Source organism: Octopus bimaculoides, chromosome 25 (genome assembly GCF_046866305.1).
Source record: "Octopus bimaculoides isolate indiv1 chromosome 25, ASM4686630v1, whole genome shotgun sequence".
Classification (NCBI taxonomy): domain Eukaryota; kingdom Metazoa; phylum Mollusca; class Cephalopoda; order Octopoda; family Octopodidae; genus Octopus; species Octopus bimaculoides.
The window spans coordinates 17,183,397-17,201,353 of NC_142952.1; the positions used below are offsets into that span (position 1 = coordinate 17,183,397).

General features: G+C 34.1%; 1 protein-coding gene across 5 annotated transcripts in view; it reads left to right on the plus strand.

The window, feature by feature from the left end:
• The window catches only part of LOC106879130 (uncharacterized), a 66,942-nt gene extending 53,008 nt beyond the window's left edge, over positions 1-13,934 (plus strand). For 3 of the 5 annotated variants that reach the window (XM_052976356.2, XM_052976355.2, XM_052976352.2), the window contains one exon: positions 8,742-13,934. In XM_052976356.2, coding sequence (XP_052832316.1) covers positions 8,814-9,839 — 1,026 coding nt within the window. In that variant the 5' untranslated portion in view covers positions 8,742-8,813 and the 3' untranslated portion in view covers positions 9,840-13,934. Of the gene's footprint in view, positions 1-5,531; positions 5,662-8,741 lie in introns of all 5 variants that reach the window. The other 2 variants (XM_052976351.2, XM_052976354.2) reach the window with 1 other exon arrangement.
• Positions 13,935-17,957: the final 4,023 nt, after the last annotated feature.

The window sequence follows — 17,957 nt, forward strand, 5'->3', positions numbered from 1 at the left end:
TAAAGAGGATGAGGGATGGTTAGTGATGGAATATGGTTGCAAATATACTGAATGCTGAACTAGAGTTGAGGGCTGGTTGATGATAAATATGAGTGGGATGGAAGGTAGGTGAGAGTAGATGGTAATTAGAGATTGGGAGGGGTATAAATGTAAATGTAGTGAATGATAGAGGGGTGATGATACATATGAATTAGGGAAGGTTGGAGGGAGTAGGTGCCAACTGACAGTACAAAGAGGTGGAAAATGAGCAAGATAATAATAATACAGTTGACAAGAGAAGGAAGAGAAAAAGGGAGATGACTTGTGATGAGTGGGAAGATGAAGTGCATGAGGAAGGAATGAGAGATGCATGGTGATAACAAGTCAACAGGAAGAGATTCAATGGAGATGGAAAAGAGATGATTTAAAATTGTGGTGGTGATCAATGTAAAATGTAAGTGGAGAGGGACAAAGTTATAAATGAAGTACAGGTATTAAGGGAAGTGGTTCCAGGTAGTGAGAAAGATAACTCATATCACTTAAAAGGATGATAAACTATGCATTAAATTATAGCAGCTGAATACTATAGTTAGGCAAGTGATGGAGAGATCAATGATAGTGAAATGAGATGGTGGTGGAGAAGATCTGATGAGAAAATAGTTGAGGGAGCCCAATTATATATACAGATATTATACTTCCAAAATCTTACTTTTGCTAAGATGAACTGATCTTTTTGAGTACCAAATATCACCAGTCATTCTAGTCCTTTGTCATCCCAATCCATGAGATTCATAATTCTGATTTCAGCCTTCAATACTTTGTCCCGTGTTTTTCTGGGTTTCATTTCTCCACAAGTTCCACCCACCTTAAGTGATTGGCATTTCTTTATACAGCAGTCCTCTGCCATATATAACACATCACCATATCCACACAGTCTTCTCTCTCACTACATCTAATTCCTCTTATGCTCAATTTTTCTCTCAACTGATTTGGACTTTGTCATTCATGCATACTGATGTTGCATGTCCAATGGAGCATGCTAGCTCAATTTCTTCCTAATTTTTACAAGCCCTCTACATTCAGAGCTCATGTCTCATGACCATGTAGCACTGCAATTTGTACATAAACATTAAACAATCTGCTTTACACTCTGGAGAAAAAAACCTTTAGTTACCAACTGAGGTAATAGAGTTCTTTGAACTTTCTCCAGTCTGCTCTTATTCTAGCAACTATACTTTGAGAACACCTTACTAATTAAGATACCTAGAAAACAGAAGGTATGAACTACCTCTTGTGATCCTTCTCAGCATTTGAGAAAATCTATTTTCAGTGTACCATTAGTGTTTATTACTCTTGTGCATGTGCCAAATACAAAGTTTGCTTTCTCTGTCAGCCTGCCTATGATTTTCATGGCATCTTTTGTGCTCCTAAAGTTTGCATTAAGTACGCTGTATAGAGTTTCTGCCTATTTTTTCCCCACACATTAAGTAAGGCCATTTCCATAATGTAATCAGAGTCCTGTTGGAAAGAGAGTGTTTTCCTCCTTAGTAAAATGTTGGTTTTTCTTCTAAGTTAACTTTGAGGCATTTTGATTCTAGGTTTTGCTTACCTCCCAGAATTTGTTGACTAATTCCACAGCAAATTCTACTATAAGAACATGGTCTTTGGCATACAGCAGTTCCCATGGCCAACCAGTCTTAAACACCTCTTTTATAGCCTGAAAAACTATGCTCAATTGGAGGGGACTGAGAAACAAAACCTAATCAACTCTTACCTGCACATTAAATTTCTCATTATACTAGTTACTAATTCTTACTTTACTGAGACTACCTCTACACAAAACTTGTATGGTTCTCACTAGCCATTATCTAACTTCAATTTCCTCAGTGACCATCAATTCAGAGATTGAGGGATCTTATCAAAGGCTCTCTCCAAGTTGATAAATGCTAATACAACAGTTTATTTTCAGCCAAGTACTTCTCTTGCTCTTACCTCATCAGGAAAAAGGGCTTTTTGTACTTTTTTCCCTGGCATGGAACCTAATTACATTTCATCTAATCTACTTTTTCTCTAATTAATCTCTAAATTTTCATCACCTGGTTTAGGAATTCAATACCTCTGTAATTACTCCTCTCTAAGGCAGTGGTTCCCAAACTATTTCAAGCTGCCTTCCCCTTAGCACTCAGGCTACATTCCTAGTGCACTCACCACCACAAGCATAGACCACTTTCTGCATCAAATTCAAAACAACAGTGTTTCACGAATACAACTTAACCAAATTAATCTATTATTTTGTTTTCACATCCATTGCCCCTTTTGGCCACCCTATTATCATCCCCTGTTTTTTTAGCACCTACTTGGATCTTTCCTTCTCCCTCAGATGGGCTAGTACCGCCCACTTTGGAAACCACTGCTCTAAGGCATCTCCTTTATCTTTGTAAGAGTTAACTACGGTGCTTCTACACCAGCCATTGGGTATGAGACATTCCTGTACAATCTGATTGACTATGTGGGTACTTGACTGTATCTACTCTACCAGAGCATCTCAGTAGTAATTTCTGATAGCCCAAGGGCTTTTCTTACTTATGTACCCTTAATTGCTTTATCTTTCAAACTGCAGTATGGCTGGTCCCTCTGTTAGGACCATATTGGAAAGACCTTTCTCCCAAGCATTCTCCACATTTAACAACATTTCATTGTAGCATATCCATGCCTCTTTCTTTTCAGAAACACAAAGTGCAATGCTCCATTATCCACCTGTATACATTATTCACACAACATCTTTATTTTCTCTGAGGTTTTCCAGATTACCTTGCAATCAGGAACATCTTGTGCTTCTAATTCTTATGCCATAGAACATTTGTTTATCTCTCACTTTCTGCTTCTCCCTTTGATAATAAACTTGTTACTTAATATCCATTCTGGTTACTTGGTATAATTCTTTGTTAGACCCATTCTTTCAATCTCTCAAAATCTGTCTCTTTGCTTTTATGGTTCTATCTTCTTCACTGTTCCACTACCATATTACCCTTGGTCTGACTGGAACTTTGCACCAGTTGCAGATTTGGTCTGTACTCCTCGGTAGGCTGTCGAATAGGAACTTCCAGTTGTTCCCTATCTCCTCCTCCTTCTTATCAAATATTTCAATTCAAACTTCTCTAAATTTCTGACTGTTCAATGGATCTGTGAGATTCTATAGCTTTCTTTCCCAGACTGGTTGGTTTCAGTGGCATATAGGGGTTGTTGTATTGGGTGTGCTGCCACACCCAATGCCAGCAAATTTCAAGCAGGGGTGTAACAAAAGTTTTCCATTAAGATCTGTGATTATTTAATGCGTTAGGTTAATATTTATAATGAATTTGCCATTTTTGATGGGTGTTCAGTGCACACATAGCACACCCAGAATATATACCCCTGGCTGGTTTCTCTGAGTACTTCTAGCTCCAAGTCTGAAGTCAAAAGCCACTAACTCATGTTGGGTTGTATATTCTTCATCAGAGAAGAACTTTGCATTTACAACTATTTGTCTATCACATTTTCTGGTGAGAATGTAGAACAATATGGCTTGAGTGCTCACCAAACTGACACACAATCAGGTGAACGGCTATTTTTCCAAAGTCAGTGTCACATTGTAGAATTCCAAGAGCCTTGTCCTCCTCATTTCTAGAACCAAATCTGTTGCATCCATGTAAATCACTGACTTTCTTAAGGTCAGCCATGAAGACAAGGTCATTGTCATTTGTCATTGAGGCCTAGATCGAGGTTCAGAGGCAGAGATACATATTGTGGCTGTATTTTCTAGAGCTTAATTCTCTTATTGAACATTCTGACTACCTCAATTACTTTATCTTGCCATGTCTCAGACAAAAGCATAAACACATCCACAACACCATCACTACTAGCTATATGTGTGTGTGTGTGTGTATGCACACACGCACACATGCACACACACACTCATACACACACATACTATATAGGCATGGATGTGGTTGTCTGGTAAGGAGTTTTGGCGAGCTGGCAGAAACGTTAGCACGCCAGGCAAAATGCTTAGCGGTATTTCGTCTGCCGTTACGTTCTGAGTTCAAATTCCGCCGAGGTCGATTTTGCCTTTCATCCTTTCGGGGTCGATAAATTAAGTACCAGTTACGCACTGAAGTCGATGCAATCGACTTAATCCGTTTGTCTGTCCTTGTTTGTCCCCTCTATGTTTAGCCCCCTGTGGGCAATAAAGAAATAAGGAGTTTTGGCTTCAGTTCCACTGCATGGTATCTTGGGCAAGTGTCTCCTCTAGGCTGACTAAAGCCTTGTATGTGGATTTGGTAGATGGAAACTGAAGGAAGCCTGTCATGCATGTATATATATTATATATTCATAGACTGTTGATTAACAGCCCAGTCAAGATGGTATTTTCTTCATCTCCTACTCTTGTATTTACACAAATCTACAAAATGACTTTCTAAAATGAACTTCCATTTTGCAGCTGAGGAGTACATTTTCATTGCACATCTTACGTGGTGTTCTCACTACATAAATAAATGAAGTTTGCACGAAACGTGCGTACTGCTATAACCTAATGAATTTTTGTTGCTTTTGTTCAAATTTTATTCACCAAATCTCTTGATTTTGTTTTTGGTTTTTACCCTACCAAATTCTGGTGCCTCAAACATTTCAAGTACCACATTTAATCTTTTGATTAAATCTATATTATTATATATATATATATATATATATATATATATATATATATATATATATATATATATATATATATATATATATATATATATATAGATAGATAGATAGATAGAGAGAGAGAGAGAGAGAGAGAGAGAGAGAGAGAGAGAGAGAGAGATGATATATAATAAAATATAAATAAAGAAATTTAGGGGTTAGATGAATAATCAGCACCAATATTGCTAGAAATAAGAGTCAAAACAACTCAATAGCCACTGAAAGAACTATCTTAATGACTGACAAGGGAGGCAAGCTCCCTACTGTCACAGATATAGCTAGATCATCAATGATTTCGCATTTTGATGCTGATGCATCTTAATGCTCATCAGTAGTTTTCAGTGTGCCTAGGGTTAAACTCAGCTTGGTTTGTCAGTTTACAAGATTCATATATATAATATTTAGGCACAGGCGTGGTTGTGTGGTAAGAAGCTTGCTTCACAACCACATAGTTCCAGGTTCAGTCCCGTTGCATAGCACCTTGGGCAAGTGTCTCTTTCTATAACCTTGGGCCTTGTGAGTGGATTGGTAGATAGAAGCTGAAAGATGACCATCCTATGTGTGTGTGTGTGTGTGTGTGTGTGTGTCTTTGTTTGTCCTCCTCATCATTGCTTGACAACAGTGCTGGTGTGTTTATGTCCCCATAACTTAGCGGTTTGGCAAAAGAGACCAATAGAATAAGTTCATTTGTTCGAGTAAAACTTTTCAAGGTGGTGCTCCAGCATGGCTGCAGTTAAATGATTGAAACAAATAAAAGAATAAAAGAATATATCGTTGCTATTATGCAAAAGTGTTGTAAGTCCAAAATGTTGCTTTTTCAGAAAATGATAAAAACAGCTTCACCATTCCATAGCAAAACTACACTTTGACAATTTTTGATATCTTGGCATCTGAAGCAGCTGGAGATACGATAGTTTGACCAAAAGAACCAGCCATTGCAAGCAAAAATAGGTATTGTAAAAAATGCACCTGGCCAAATTTGGACATACAACAGTTTAACACAATAGCAATGCTCTGTGTGTGTGTGTGTGTGTGTGTGTGTGTGTGTGTGTGTGTGTGTGTGTGTGTGTGTGTGTGTGTGTGCATATAAATATATATGTATATATGCATAATTAAAGAGAGAGAGACATACAGAGAGAGAGAGAGAGAGAGAGAGAGGTAGAAACAGAGATTGATTGACAAATAGATATGTATGTGCATGACTATATACATGTTTGTTTTTAAATGCCTTTGCATTTACATTCTTTAGACAGAGGTGAGATTTGTTTATGTACTGCCTGTACAATATGTCCTATAGCTCAGTAGCTTTCACATGCAAAGATGACAAATGGAACAAAGTAAAAATGTCTGTGATGGGGCACATTTAGCTAAATAACAATACTGCCTTAAGGAGCTTCATTCAATCCACAAGAACATGGGACAAGTGGGCGTAAAATAAATGATTATGATATTAAATGTGTGTGTGTGTGTGTGTGTGTGTGTGTGTCTATAATAGATAAGAAATTAAAAAAATAGCATGTAATTATGATATTTTTGCAAATACCTGTCTGTCTTTTATTTTATGATATCTATTTATCTATCTATTAATCTAATCACCATCACCACCACCACTGCTGACTTCCACTTTACTGACAGCAAACCTGTACAATTCTTGGATAGCTCCCACCAGTTATTCATCTATCCCAAGCTTTTGCAATGACGACCATCTGATGGGAGAGTGAGAGATCCAATCAAAGTCTTTCACCATGTCAACAAGTACAGCAGTTTATTTTTGGCTCAATGTTTCTCCTGCAGCTGCCTTACAGAAAAAATAGCACCAAAATCAAACAGCATCTGATCTAGATTAACTCTCTTCCTAATTAGTTGGTCATGATAATTTATCAACGAAGTAGTCTGCAAAAGTGCATCATAAAACTGATTCTTTTGTTTATCCATTAGTCCTTTTTAGGAACATAGGCTGAAATAATAGTTGCAGTTTTACTTTCCTAAACTATTGGGTCATCCCATAAATAATGCAATTTTTTCTATACTTTTATTTTTCAAAATTAAGATAAACAAAGTTCTTTTTTAATCTAAAATACGCTCTCCTTCATTTTCTACAATGCTCTTCTGGTAGCCTTGCAAGGCCCCTCTTCCAAAATTCACTTCTCCATGACAAAAAATACTCCTCCAGTACTATTCTAACCTCATCTACAGAATTCATATTTTTTCTGTCCAAATGATTTTGAAAACTGCAGAATAAATGTTAATCAGATGGGGCAATGTCTGGTGAATATGGTGGGTGGGGTATCATTTCCTATTCAAACTGCTCCAGCCTTTAGAATGTCATCCTCACTGTATGCAGCTGAGCATTATCCTGATGGAAGAACATCTTTCGTCTTGAAACCAAAGATGGTCGTTTTTCTTCTAGTACATGTGTCAATGAATGGTTGAATGACCAAATCCAAGCTTTTCAGCTAGTTCCTCAACAGTTACAATGGGATTTTGTTCCACCTGGGCTTGCAGGACATCCTCATCAAGCTCTACAGATCTTCCAGGGCGAAGCCGTAGTTTCCGGCTTAGAATTTCTGGAACCATTGTTAACACTGGCTTATATTTATTGTCCGATCCCCATATACTACATTAATATTCCTCACACTTTCCATTACATTGTTGCCTTTATTGAACTCATAAAGCAAAATATGTTGAATATGCTCCTTTGCCACTTCTATTATAACTTTGAAAAAAAAACTGTTAAAATCGAACTGCACTCTTTAAAACTTGTACTGAGAATAAAGACAAGGTAAAATTACTATCTGCTTTTACAGTAAGTTGATGCAGGTAGTTTATCCCATCCCCCACCCATTTTAGTTCATGCAATTGAAAAACTGCATTATTTATGGGATGACCCAATAGTTTAAGCATAGGTATCCTACTGCACACATTGACTACCTCAATCACTTTATCCACCAGTTTCTCAGGTAAAAGTATGCCTATACCCCTACCGCATCATTATTGCTTTTTTTTTCTTCTGGTCATTTCAACATGTTGAACCGTTAATCCCTACACATTTTTTCTCTCTCCATTTTTTCCTCTCCACTCTTTCTGACAAAGGGCATAGGCTCAAAACACCAAAGACTTTTCCATTCTTCCCAAGCATCAAACTAATACACCTGCTGTCTTCGTCTTTTGATTTCTGTAAAATTGAACTATACACACACACACACATATATGTATATGTATATATATATATATATATATATATATATATATATATTAATAAATTATAGGGTAGCAAAGAACATTTTAGAAATTTTATTTACCACCAGTGGTCCAGCGAGAGTAAAAAAACAGTCAATAGACTATGTATTATTCATTTGAAATGCAGAGACGCCTATAATAGGACATCTACTCGCTAGAAATAGCAGCAAAAATACTACTAGTATTTTTGCTGCTATTTCTAGCGAGTAGATGTCCTATTATAGGCGTCTCTGCATTTCAAATGAATATATATATATATATATATATATATATATATATATATATATATATATATATATATAGTTGAGGTGTGTTCTGTTAAGAACATATAAGAGTACAAATAGAGCTTGTTCACCCTTGGAATTCCCAAATAGCCGGTATACTACGAATTCTAGTCTTAGGTATTCCTCATGTGTGAAAGTAAAAAGTATTTGGCAATTCTAAGGGTGAACGAGCTCTATTTGTACTCTTATACGTTCTTAACAGAACACACCTCAACTGACAATGACAAAAACTAAATAACTGGTCAAAGTTGCTTTTTATATCAGAGTGCTATTTAGGGTCAAAAGGGTGGAGAAGCTAACTATACTTACTCGTTTTTTGATTCTTTTACTTTTTACTTTATATATATATATGTATATATATATATATATATATATATATATATATATATATATATACATATATATATACATATATATATATATATATATATGAATGTATGTATATGCATGTATTTATACTTTTTTTTTAATATTCTTAATATTTTCTTTTCTATTCTTTTTTTACAGTGAGAGAAAATGTGAACATTACTGGAAAATAATTTCCTCTAAGACGTTATTTTACTAAAATTCTCAGAAGTTATGTTACAACCTGTAACAAAAGTTGTGTTTATTCCAAAGTCCAAAGTTTCTATTGGTAAAAATCAAACAAAAGAATATTGTAGAGAGCTCAAAGAAAATATTAGCTCAGAAACCCCAAACATTAGCACTATATCGTTATCTTCAGTAGCAACATCTGAGAATGGTCAAGGCAGTTGCAAAGTTAAAGAACAGAGAGAAACAACTAACAATTGGATTGTTTCCCCACAAGAATCTAAGAATTGTGCAACCATGTTTAAAACATCAATGCAAAGATCTCTTTGGAGAGAATGTAAAAACATTAAAACTTTAGCACAACCAAATACCTTTTCTCAAAAAACATTGAAAGATACTAATCTCAAAGCATCTAGTTATGAGCCAAATTCTATAACAAAAGAACTCAGAAACTGGAGAGAACGAAATGTTTTGGAAAAAGAACTAAACCGTGACTTAGTACAACAGAATTTGAAGACTGTTGAAAGTTCTTCAAAAAGTAATCTGACATTCTTTCTTCCCAGGATTTCTTCCAAAATCTCCATGTCACAGCATTCCAATAGCAAATCTATTCACAAACAATTGCAACTAACAAATATACCATTGAAAGTCTCTCACAGAAATTGTAACAAAGATTGTAATATATATCATAACAAACCAAAAGTAGTTTTCCCAAATTTATCTAGCTACACTAATGAATCTCCATTGGACTTGAAAGAGCAGAAATATTTCACATGTAATTCATACTTTCCTTTTGAAACTTGTGTCAATCAAAGAATGTGGAACTTGTTCAACAACACCCTTCCCTCTTCACCTCGTCGTAAAAATTTATTACTTAATTGGTACACAAGCATTTCTAACCAATATTCTCCAAAAGCTAGAACTGTCACCTCAACAAAACAGTCCATTCCTTCATGGTTGTCTAAAGATGCTGAAGACAATATTGAAATCATTGGCACTCAGGCCTTATATCACAAAAAACATAAATATTTTGATAAAGAGCCAGCTTGGAAACCCCCTGTTTTACATCCCTGACCTTAATAAAAACCTCACTTCTTTCTCTATACACCTTTTCATAGCTAGAGCTACTGTATTGTTCCTGTATATATTTAGCTCACTCTGTTGATCAGATAAACTACCGAGACTAAGCAGTTCAAACATTGTATTGCAGTGGGTCAAAATTTACAACTTTTGTTACCAGAATTCAGGCTACATTTCCAGTTTGAATATAACTTCTCCCAACATGTCTGTGAGCTTCCAAAAACATGTCTGAGAGGGACATAAAAAGGGAAACATTAATTTACTCTTGAACAATTATGTGCTAAGTTGCATCTTAAAAATCTTTTCTTACAACATTTAGCAACTACTCGCAACACCATATGCAATTTATCAATTCATAATTCCATAAGAGTGAGCTATTCAAGAGAGATAACTCTTTTTATTACTAGTTTGACTTTCTGTGATTGAAAAGCAGTGAGTTTTTCATTTTACTTAAGAAGATTTTCATAATAAGTCACATAATTAAAACCTCATACACTTATAATTTTTAGCATAAGGAAAAATGAAAAAACAAAATGGTACTCCAGTCGAATCATTTAAGGGTTAATGGATTATCAATGGACTTGTTATTAGTAGATTAACAGTGATCGGCAATAGAATTGGATTAACTCAAAACAGGATGCTGGTGAACTAACGATGAACAAGACATTAATTTTCATGACTATGAAACTCATTATCAGTTTATGTTAATCGTTTACACAATATTTTCCTCTTCCTCCTATTCATGATGATGATGATGATGTATGTCATCATATCCCAAATTTACAGTTTCAAGCTGGCTTTGGAATCTTTATGACTTAACATATACATCAGCACATGTACAAGTGATTAAATTTTGGCGGGATATTAAGTTCAATATTCCAGTAATAGCAGCAATAACGACTGATGTATCTATCTACAGCTTATTTGATTTTCTGACCTTCCACTTTTCTCTTAAAATCAAGAACAGAATTCATTCCATAATGCTAAATAACTTCTTTTCTCTCACCAAACATTTTCAATCATTCCTGATTATTTTTACTCTCTCTCTCTATCTCTCTCACTCTCTCTCTCTCTCTCTCTCTCTCTCTCTCTCTCTCTCTTTATAAATATACCAAATGAGATATCACATGTCTGTCTTATTAAAGAGATATTGTTGTTCTGTGTATATATATATTATATATATATAGTTAACAGATGAAATCCAGAGATGCTCAATATAGAAAACACTTAGTAGCGGTCAAATGATTTGAACTTACACACTGAAATCTTTACAAAGGACTAAGTCTGCTGGGTAAAGAAAGGCTTTAAGAGGAATCCAGGTGAGCAGATATGGAGACAATGATGCAAGTAAACAAATAAAACTGCCTGTAAATAGATAGAAAACAAAGACTGAAAGTATTCAGTGATGATGAATATTCATGTATAAATTAATAGATATTTATGTATTAACAGAGAAAGCTTAGAGTACAAAGACACAGAAAATTAAGGGGAGAAGGTATGGTATTTCAAGTCCAACAGCTGTTTCTGGGGGTCTTGGAATTATGCAATAATGTTGGCAGATGTAGTTTGCAAAAAGTCAAGGATATTCAATCAGTAGTGGAAACATATAAACATTAGGTAGATCTGGCCTCTGACTTCGAAGTGGAGAGATAATTATCAAACATTTCAAATCATGATTCAGGGAAATTTGAAGGTAAAGTGGTTGAAGAAGAAGGCAAACAGAAGTCAGTGGAGGGAGAAAGTAGGCAGCTCGGTGGGGAGTCTGGAGAGTGTTGAAGCAAGAAAAGACAAGAAGGGACAGGAGAGTCAGATCAAGAAGAGGAAGGGTGTGAGTGGCCAAGGTATTGGGAGGAGTAGAAGTGAAGAGTTGTGAGATGATTGGGAGGGGCTGTGACGTTTTGAGCATGGCTCTTCATCAGGAAGAGGAAATGTTTGGTGAGAAGGAAAACGTTAGTCTAAGAAAAGCACATGTCTGATATATCATATATATATATATATATATATATATATATATACACACATACGCACACTATTGTTATTTAAGATAATACATGTTTACTAAGGACTTCCTGTAATGCATGAGCAATGATACACAGTAACCGACTGTTGTTAGCTGAAGCATACATACACATATGCACCCCAACGAATTTCATTCCTCATAACTTTCAGAAACAGGGATATATTTTAATGAAATTGTCTAAAAATACACTTCAGATGGTGTAGATATGATGTAGATTTGAACTATTTTGGAATTTGTTATGATTATAAATTTTTTGGGAAAAAATATGATGAGGGCCAGTATGTATGTGTGTTATCCCACCAGTTTGTATTTACAGATTAAATTCTATAATCGTAATCTACACAGTCTGAAAGGTGTTTGTCGAAATCTTCATTTAAAAATATCCATTTTACTGAAAGTTATGAGGAAAGAAAGCTGACCTGTGAGAATTTTCTGAATTTCCTCTCCCCACTTTCCCTGAATACATTTTCTTCCCAAACTCAGATATAATTGCAGTCTACACCATCATCTGAAGCATATTTGTAGAGAATTTCATTGAAAAGTATCTATTTTTGTGGAAGTTTTGAGGAAATGAAGTCAGTGGGGCACATTTATGTAAGTATACCCTAGACTTACACATACATATACATATACATACATACATACATACACACACACACACACATACATACATATATATATATATATATATATATATATATATATGTATATATATACATATATGTAAGTATGTATGAGCCAAGGAGAAAGACTTCTGCAATTTTTCCTCAAATCTGAGTAACTGGCTGGGACTGCACCATACTTCATATACATACATCAACCGATTTCTTTGTTCATAACTTTCAGAAATATGAATATTTTTTACTGAATTTGTTGTGAAATAAATTTTTCACAAAAAAAACAAAACAAAAGAATTCTTGTTAGTATATGTGTGTGCTATCACACCAGTTTGTATTTCCACATTAAATTCTGATATAATCATAATGTACACATTCTGAAAAGTACTTGTTAAAATTTTCATTTAAAAATACCCATTTTTGTGGATGTTATGAGGAAGCTAAGTTATGTTCCTTTCCCGAGCGTCTAATAACACTATCCGTATCACGTCCTCACGTTGTTGTTTTTTGTTATTGTTTTTTGTCTTTTTTTTTTACCTATATATATATATATATATATATATATATATATATTATTTTGTTTAAAAGAGTTCCAACACTGTCTGTTTTTTATGTTTTATTTATATTCCTGCAGAACCAATGTGGGGTATAGAATATGGAATATACAATATATAATATAATATACAATATATAATATAAAATAAAATAAAATAAAAATGGATGGCACCATGAAATAAAGTATTGAATGTATATATACCCATTGTCTTAACATAAGTAATATTAACATTACATCATTATTATATATCTCCATATCAGCTTACTTTGCTTCACTTTCATTTTGTATGTAACAATATTTATATAACTGCATGTCGTGCATAAACAAAGAACATATTTCTTTCATTGTCTGCATCAAAAGGGTGACAATAATGTGAATGAAATGGACTCAATTTTTGATGACACATGAATAATTGTATTTATGATGATATTGTGTTTAGTAACGAATACTAACTGTTTTAAAAATGCATTATAGCATATATGTTTATATTAAAATTTATTGGAAGTATTTAAGTAGTAAGTTTTCATTGCTTTATAAATGCATGTTATTTTAGCATAATTATATTTTATTTTATAGTTCTACATTACATTTTCCATTATTGGTATTAGAGTTTTATTCATGTTCTATGTCTTGCCAGTATTCTTCCCACATGCATGCTATATGTATACTTACACATATACACTATAAGAATATATGATAGAATGATATCAAACCAATGTAAAGCATGCTATCTTAAAGATAGTGTGGTCACACAAGTATATATATATATATTAAAAGTTGCTATTTCAAATGGGATAGCATAACAGTTAATCATTTCTTAAAGCTCCATGTCATCAGATTTTCATTAGGTATTATTTATATTTGAATAAATCACAGAGTGAAATTGTTTCAAATTTTTATTATAACATCATAATTTACATAGTCTTTACACTTGTTTCACTAACATATACTAGTATGCTGTGTTGAAATCCTTACATAAACAATAACATGATCCCCTCCCACTCTTTCTGTCTCTAGTTCTCTCTCTCACCCCTTGAAATGGGGGATGACACATGGTATGGGTGCTAAACCAAAATCAAGGTATAAGGGCTACATCAAGAATACATGGGAGGTCAAAATATTGGATGAGAAAACCTTGCTTTTGATCGTTCATCATAAAAGAAAGCAGTGCATAGTGGGAGGAGGGAAGTCGAACAAAATCGTAACATGAATGAATAATTCAAGAGAGATGTTTGTAAGGTTCTTGATGTGAATCTTCCTGAAAATGTTGGAACACGGCTCAGTTTAACATGTAACAAGTGTTGGACTGTCTAAGGGAAGGTAGGTCTTAAAAGACATCAGAAGAGTCATATACCTAGGGAAGTTGTTGACTATGCATTATATGGCATCTCTACATGCAGAGGGTGTGGAGAAGAATGTGTACCAGGAAACAGACTGAAACATCATATGAAAGTTCACTGAAGCGATATAGTAACATCTATTGTAAGAGGTGCCTATCATTGCCACCTCTGCAGTAAAAGTGTAAGTTTTTAGCAGGACTGAACAGCCACATCAATGCTGCTCATGGTTAAGATAACAATCAAATGGTGGCATCACTCAAAATTGACTTGCAACTAGCATATACGTACAAATAAACATACATACATACATACACGCCTATGCATATACATACATATGTATATACATAAGTATGTTTAGGAGCCATAAAGGTCTAATGATACTTGGAAAATTGATTTTCTCAAATGCTCTAGAGGTTTCCTAGAGGCAGTGGATAATTTCTGTTACTGAGGCAACTTAATTGGCATTGAAAGAGGATGTCTCGAAAGTACAGTTGCTAGAATAAGAATAGGATCGAGAAAAGTAAGGGTGCTATTTCATTCCATTCCATTGGAAATGAATGAATGTACAAGAATAGGATGAATGTATAAGAAGAGAATGGAGAAAGTAAGGGTGCTATTTCATTCCATTCCATTGGAAATGAATGAATGTACAAGAATAGGATGAATGTATAAGAAGAGAATGGAGAAAGTAAGGGTGCTATTTCATTCCATTCCATTGGAAATGAATGAATGTACAAGAATAGGATGAATGTATAAGAAGAGAATGGAGAAAGTAAGGGTGCTATTTCATTCCATTCCATTGGAAATGAATGAATGTACAAGAATAGGATGAATGTATAAGAAGAGAATGGAGAAAGTAAGGGTGCTATTTCATTCCATTCCAATGGCAATGAATAAATGTATGAGGGTGAGTCAAAAATTAATGCCATTTTGTTTAGGACAGGTATAATTACCAACACAGGAACATGTATCATACATCAAAATGAGGCTGGTCCTCTATGGATCACATCTCTACTTCTCAGAGCAAAGCATGCCATCAAAGTGACACCGGGGTAAAATATATGAAGCCAATTATACCCATCATGACTTCCCGTCTGATAAGGGTACACCAGGCATATGCATCACAACCATATGTACACGACATGGTGATCTCATATCAAGATAAACAGCGCATGACCTCGCAGGTGGAGCCCAGTTAGAATTTTCTTCAGGTCGAGTAGCCCATCCCACTCAAAAGGTCCCTGAATGAGGTTTGCTTAAGGATGTTGAGCAAAACACCCATGTTACCAAAGGTGAATTATCCAAACCCCAAAGAATTCATCTCAACACATGGCTATGATGCTCCCCAACTACTTCTGCTCAGGATCAGAGATGCACATATCGTCAGCCACCAAGGGACATGCTCAACAGGTTAAGGTCAAACAACTGACAAGCAAATCTGTGGTATTGAGCAGAATATTTGTTGTAGCCCATGTTTTACACCAAGACAAAACAATGTACATGATAACATTTCCAATCAATTAAGATCAGAAGCCATGAGAGCCACATTATCATTATTATTATTATTATTATTATTATCATTATTATTATTATTATCATTATTATTATTATTATCATTATTATTATTATCATTATTATTATTATTATTATCATCATTATTATTATTATTATTATCATTATTATTATTATTGTTCAGTAGTTTTATTTTTTTAACGTGCTTTCACTTCACTACCGAGCGCAGCTCTGTGTGCCTTGGGTATGTGCTGTGGTTTGCTGTGATGCTCTTATGGTTACTGTATTGAAAGTGTTTTGCGTAGGATGTGTGCAGTGCCCAGTAGTGCAATTTTCTGTATGTTATATATATTTGTAAGTCCTGGTGTTTTTGTTATGTATTTGTCTGAATATTTTTTTATTATACCTAAGGCACCTACTATGATAGGAATTGTTTCTGTTTTTAGATTCCACATTCGAGTTACCTCTATTTCCAGGTCTTTGTATTTTGAAAGTTTTTCCATTTCTTTTAGAGAAACGTTGTCATCTGCTGGTATTGATACATCAATTAGAAAGCATTTTTTTTTTATTATTATTATCATTATTATTATTATCATCATTATTATTATTATCATTATTATTATTGTCATTATTATTATTATCATTATTATTATTATTATCATTTTTATTATTATCATTATTATTATTATTATTATTATCATTATTATTATTATCATTTTTATTATTATTATCATTATTATTTTTATTATTATTATCATTATTATCACTATTATTATCATTATTATTATTATCATTATTATTATTATTGTTATCACTATTATTATTATCATTATTATTATTATCATCATTATTATCATTATCATTATTATTATTATCATTATTATTATTACTGTTACTATTATCATTTGTTGTTGTTGTTGTTGTTGTCATTATTACTGTTGTTTCTGTTGCTAAAAGAAATCATTATTATTATTAAGGGGATAAGCTGGCAGAATCATTTGCAAGTCAGACAATGTGCTAAGCACCATTTTGTCCTGTCCTTACGTTCTGAGTTCAAATTCCGCCGAGGTTGACTTTGCCTTTCATCCTTTTGGGGTCAATAAATTAAGTACCAGTGAAACACAGGGGTCCCACAAAATTCAGGCCTTGTGCCTATAGTAGAAAGGCTTATGAATTTTTCTTCTTCATTTAATTTTGTTTCTATGTCTTGCCAAGTGCCTTCCCAACACCTAGGGCACTGTATACATTGGTAGGCCATTAAACTAAATGCACCAGGTTGTTCATTTTCAAAATGAAGTTATGTGGAAAAAAAAATAAATTAAAAAAATAAAATACTTAGAATAAATGGATGGTAAATAATTTTGCAGTGACAATGCTCTTCTCAATACGTATAATGTACCAGTTAAAACAATCTTTTGCACTTCTTGCAGCGATGGTAAGCTAGGGACCATTCTCTGATAATTTTCAGTCCCTTATTTGATCATTCCAATTGCTTCTACCCTCATTGGTATTGTAACTGCTACATTTTTTCAATTTCATCGAACAAATCTTTGTTTTCTGAGTTTGTCAAATTCTTTTACCAAGAAATTATGATCACAAGGAATACTCGTGTCAATCAATAAACAAACTTTATTGCTTTGGCCATTACCACTGCTGGTAATGTTCTCTGCTTTCACATTCCTTCCAGATATTTTCAAGAAGGTTTAGTGGGGCCTAAGAGCTAAGGAGGGCCCCACAGCAACCATGCAACATTCATCTTCCCTCAAAAAACAAGCACTCCCTACTACCCCCAGCCCAACATACACTTACATTCACATACACAAGCATCACTATACTTATCACACTACACTTACTCCTTTCTATTAGTATTTATTATTAATTATTGTAGGCCTAGTTGTATAGACACATGATAACACCAAAAGCATCTACCTACCCAAGGTAGATGCATAAATGCATAAATTAACATAATGATGTGACTAGCATACACCAGAATTTTCATGTCACCATGTACTTCTAAGTATATTATTTTGTTTCACAACGACTTTATGTATTGTAATTGTTAAAGAG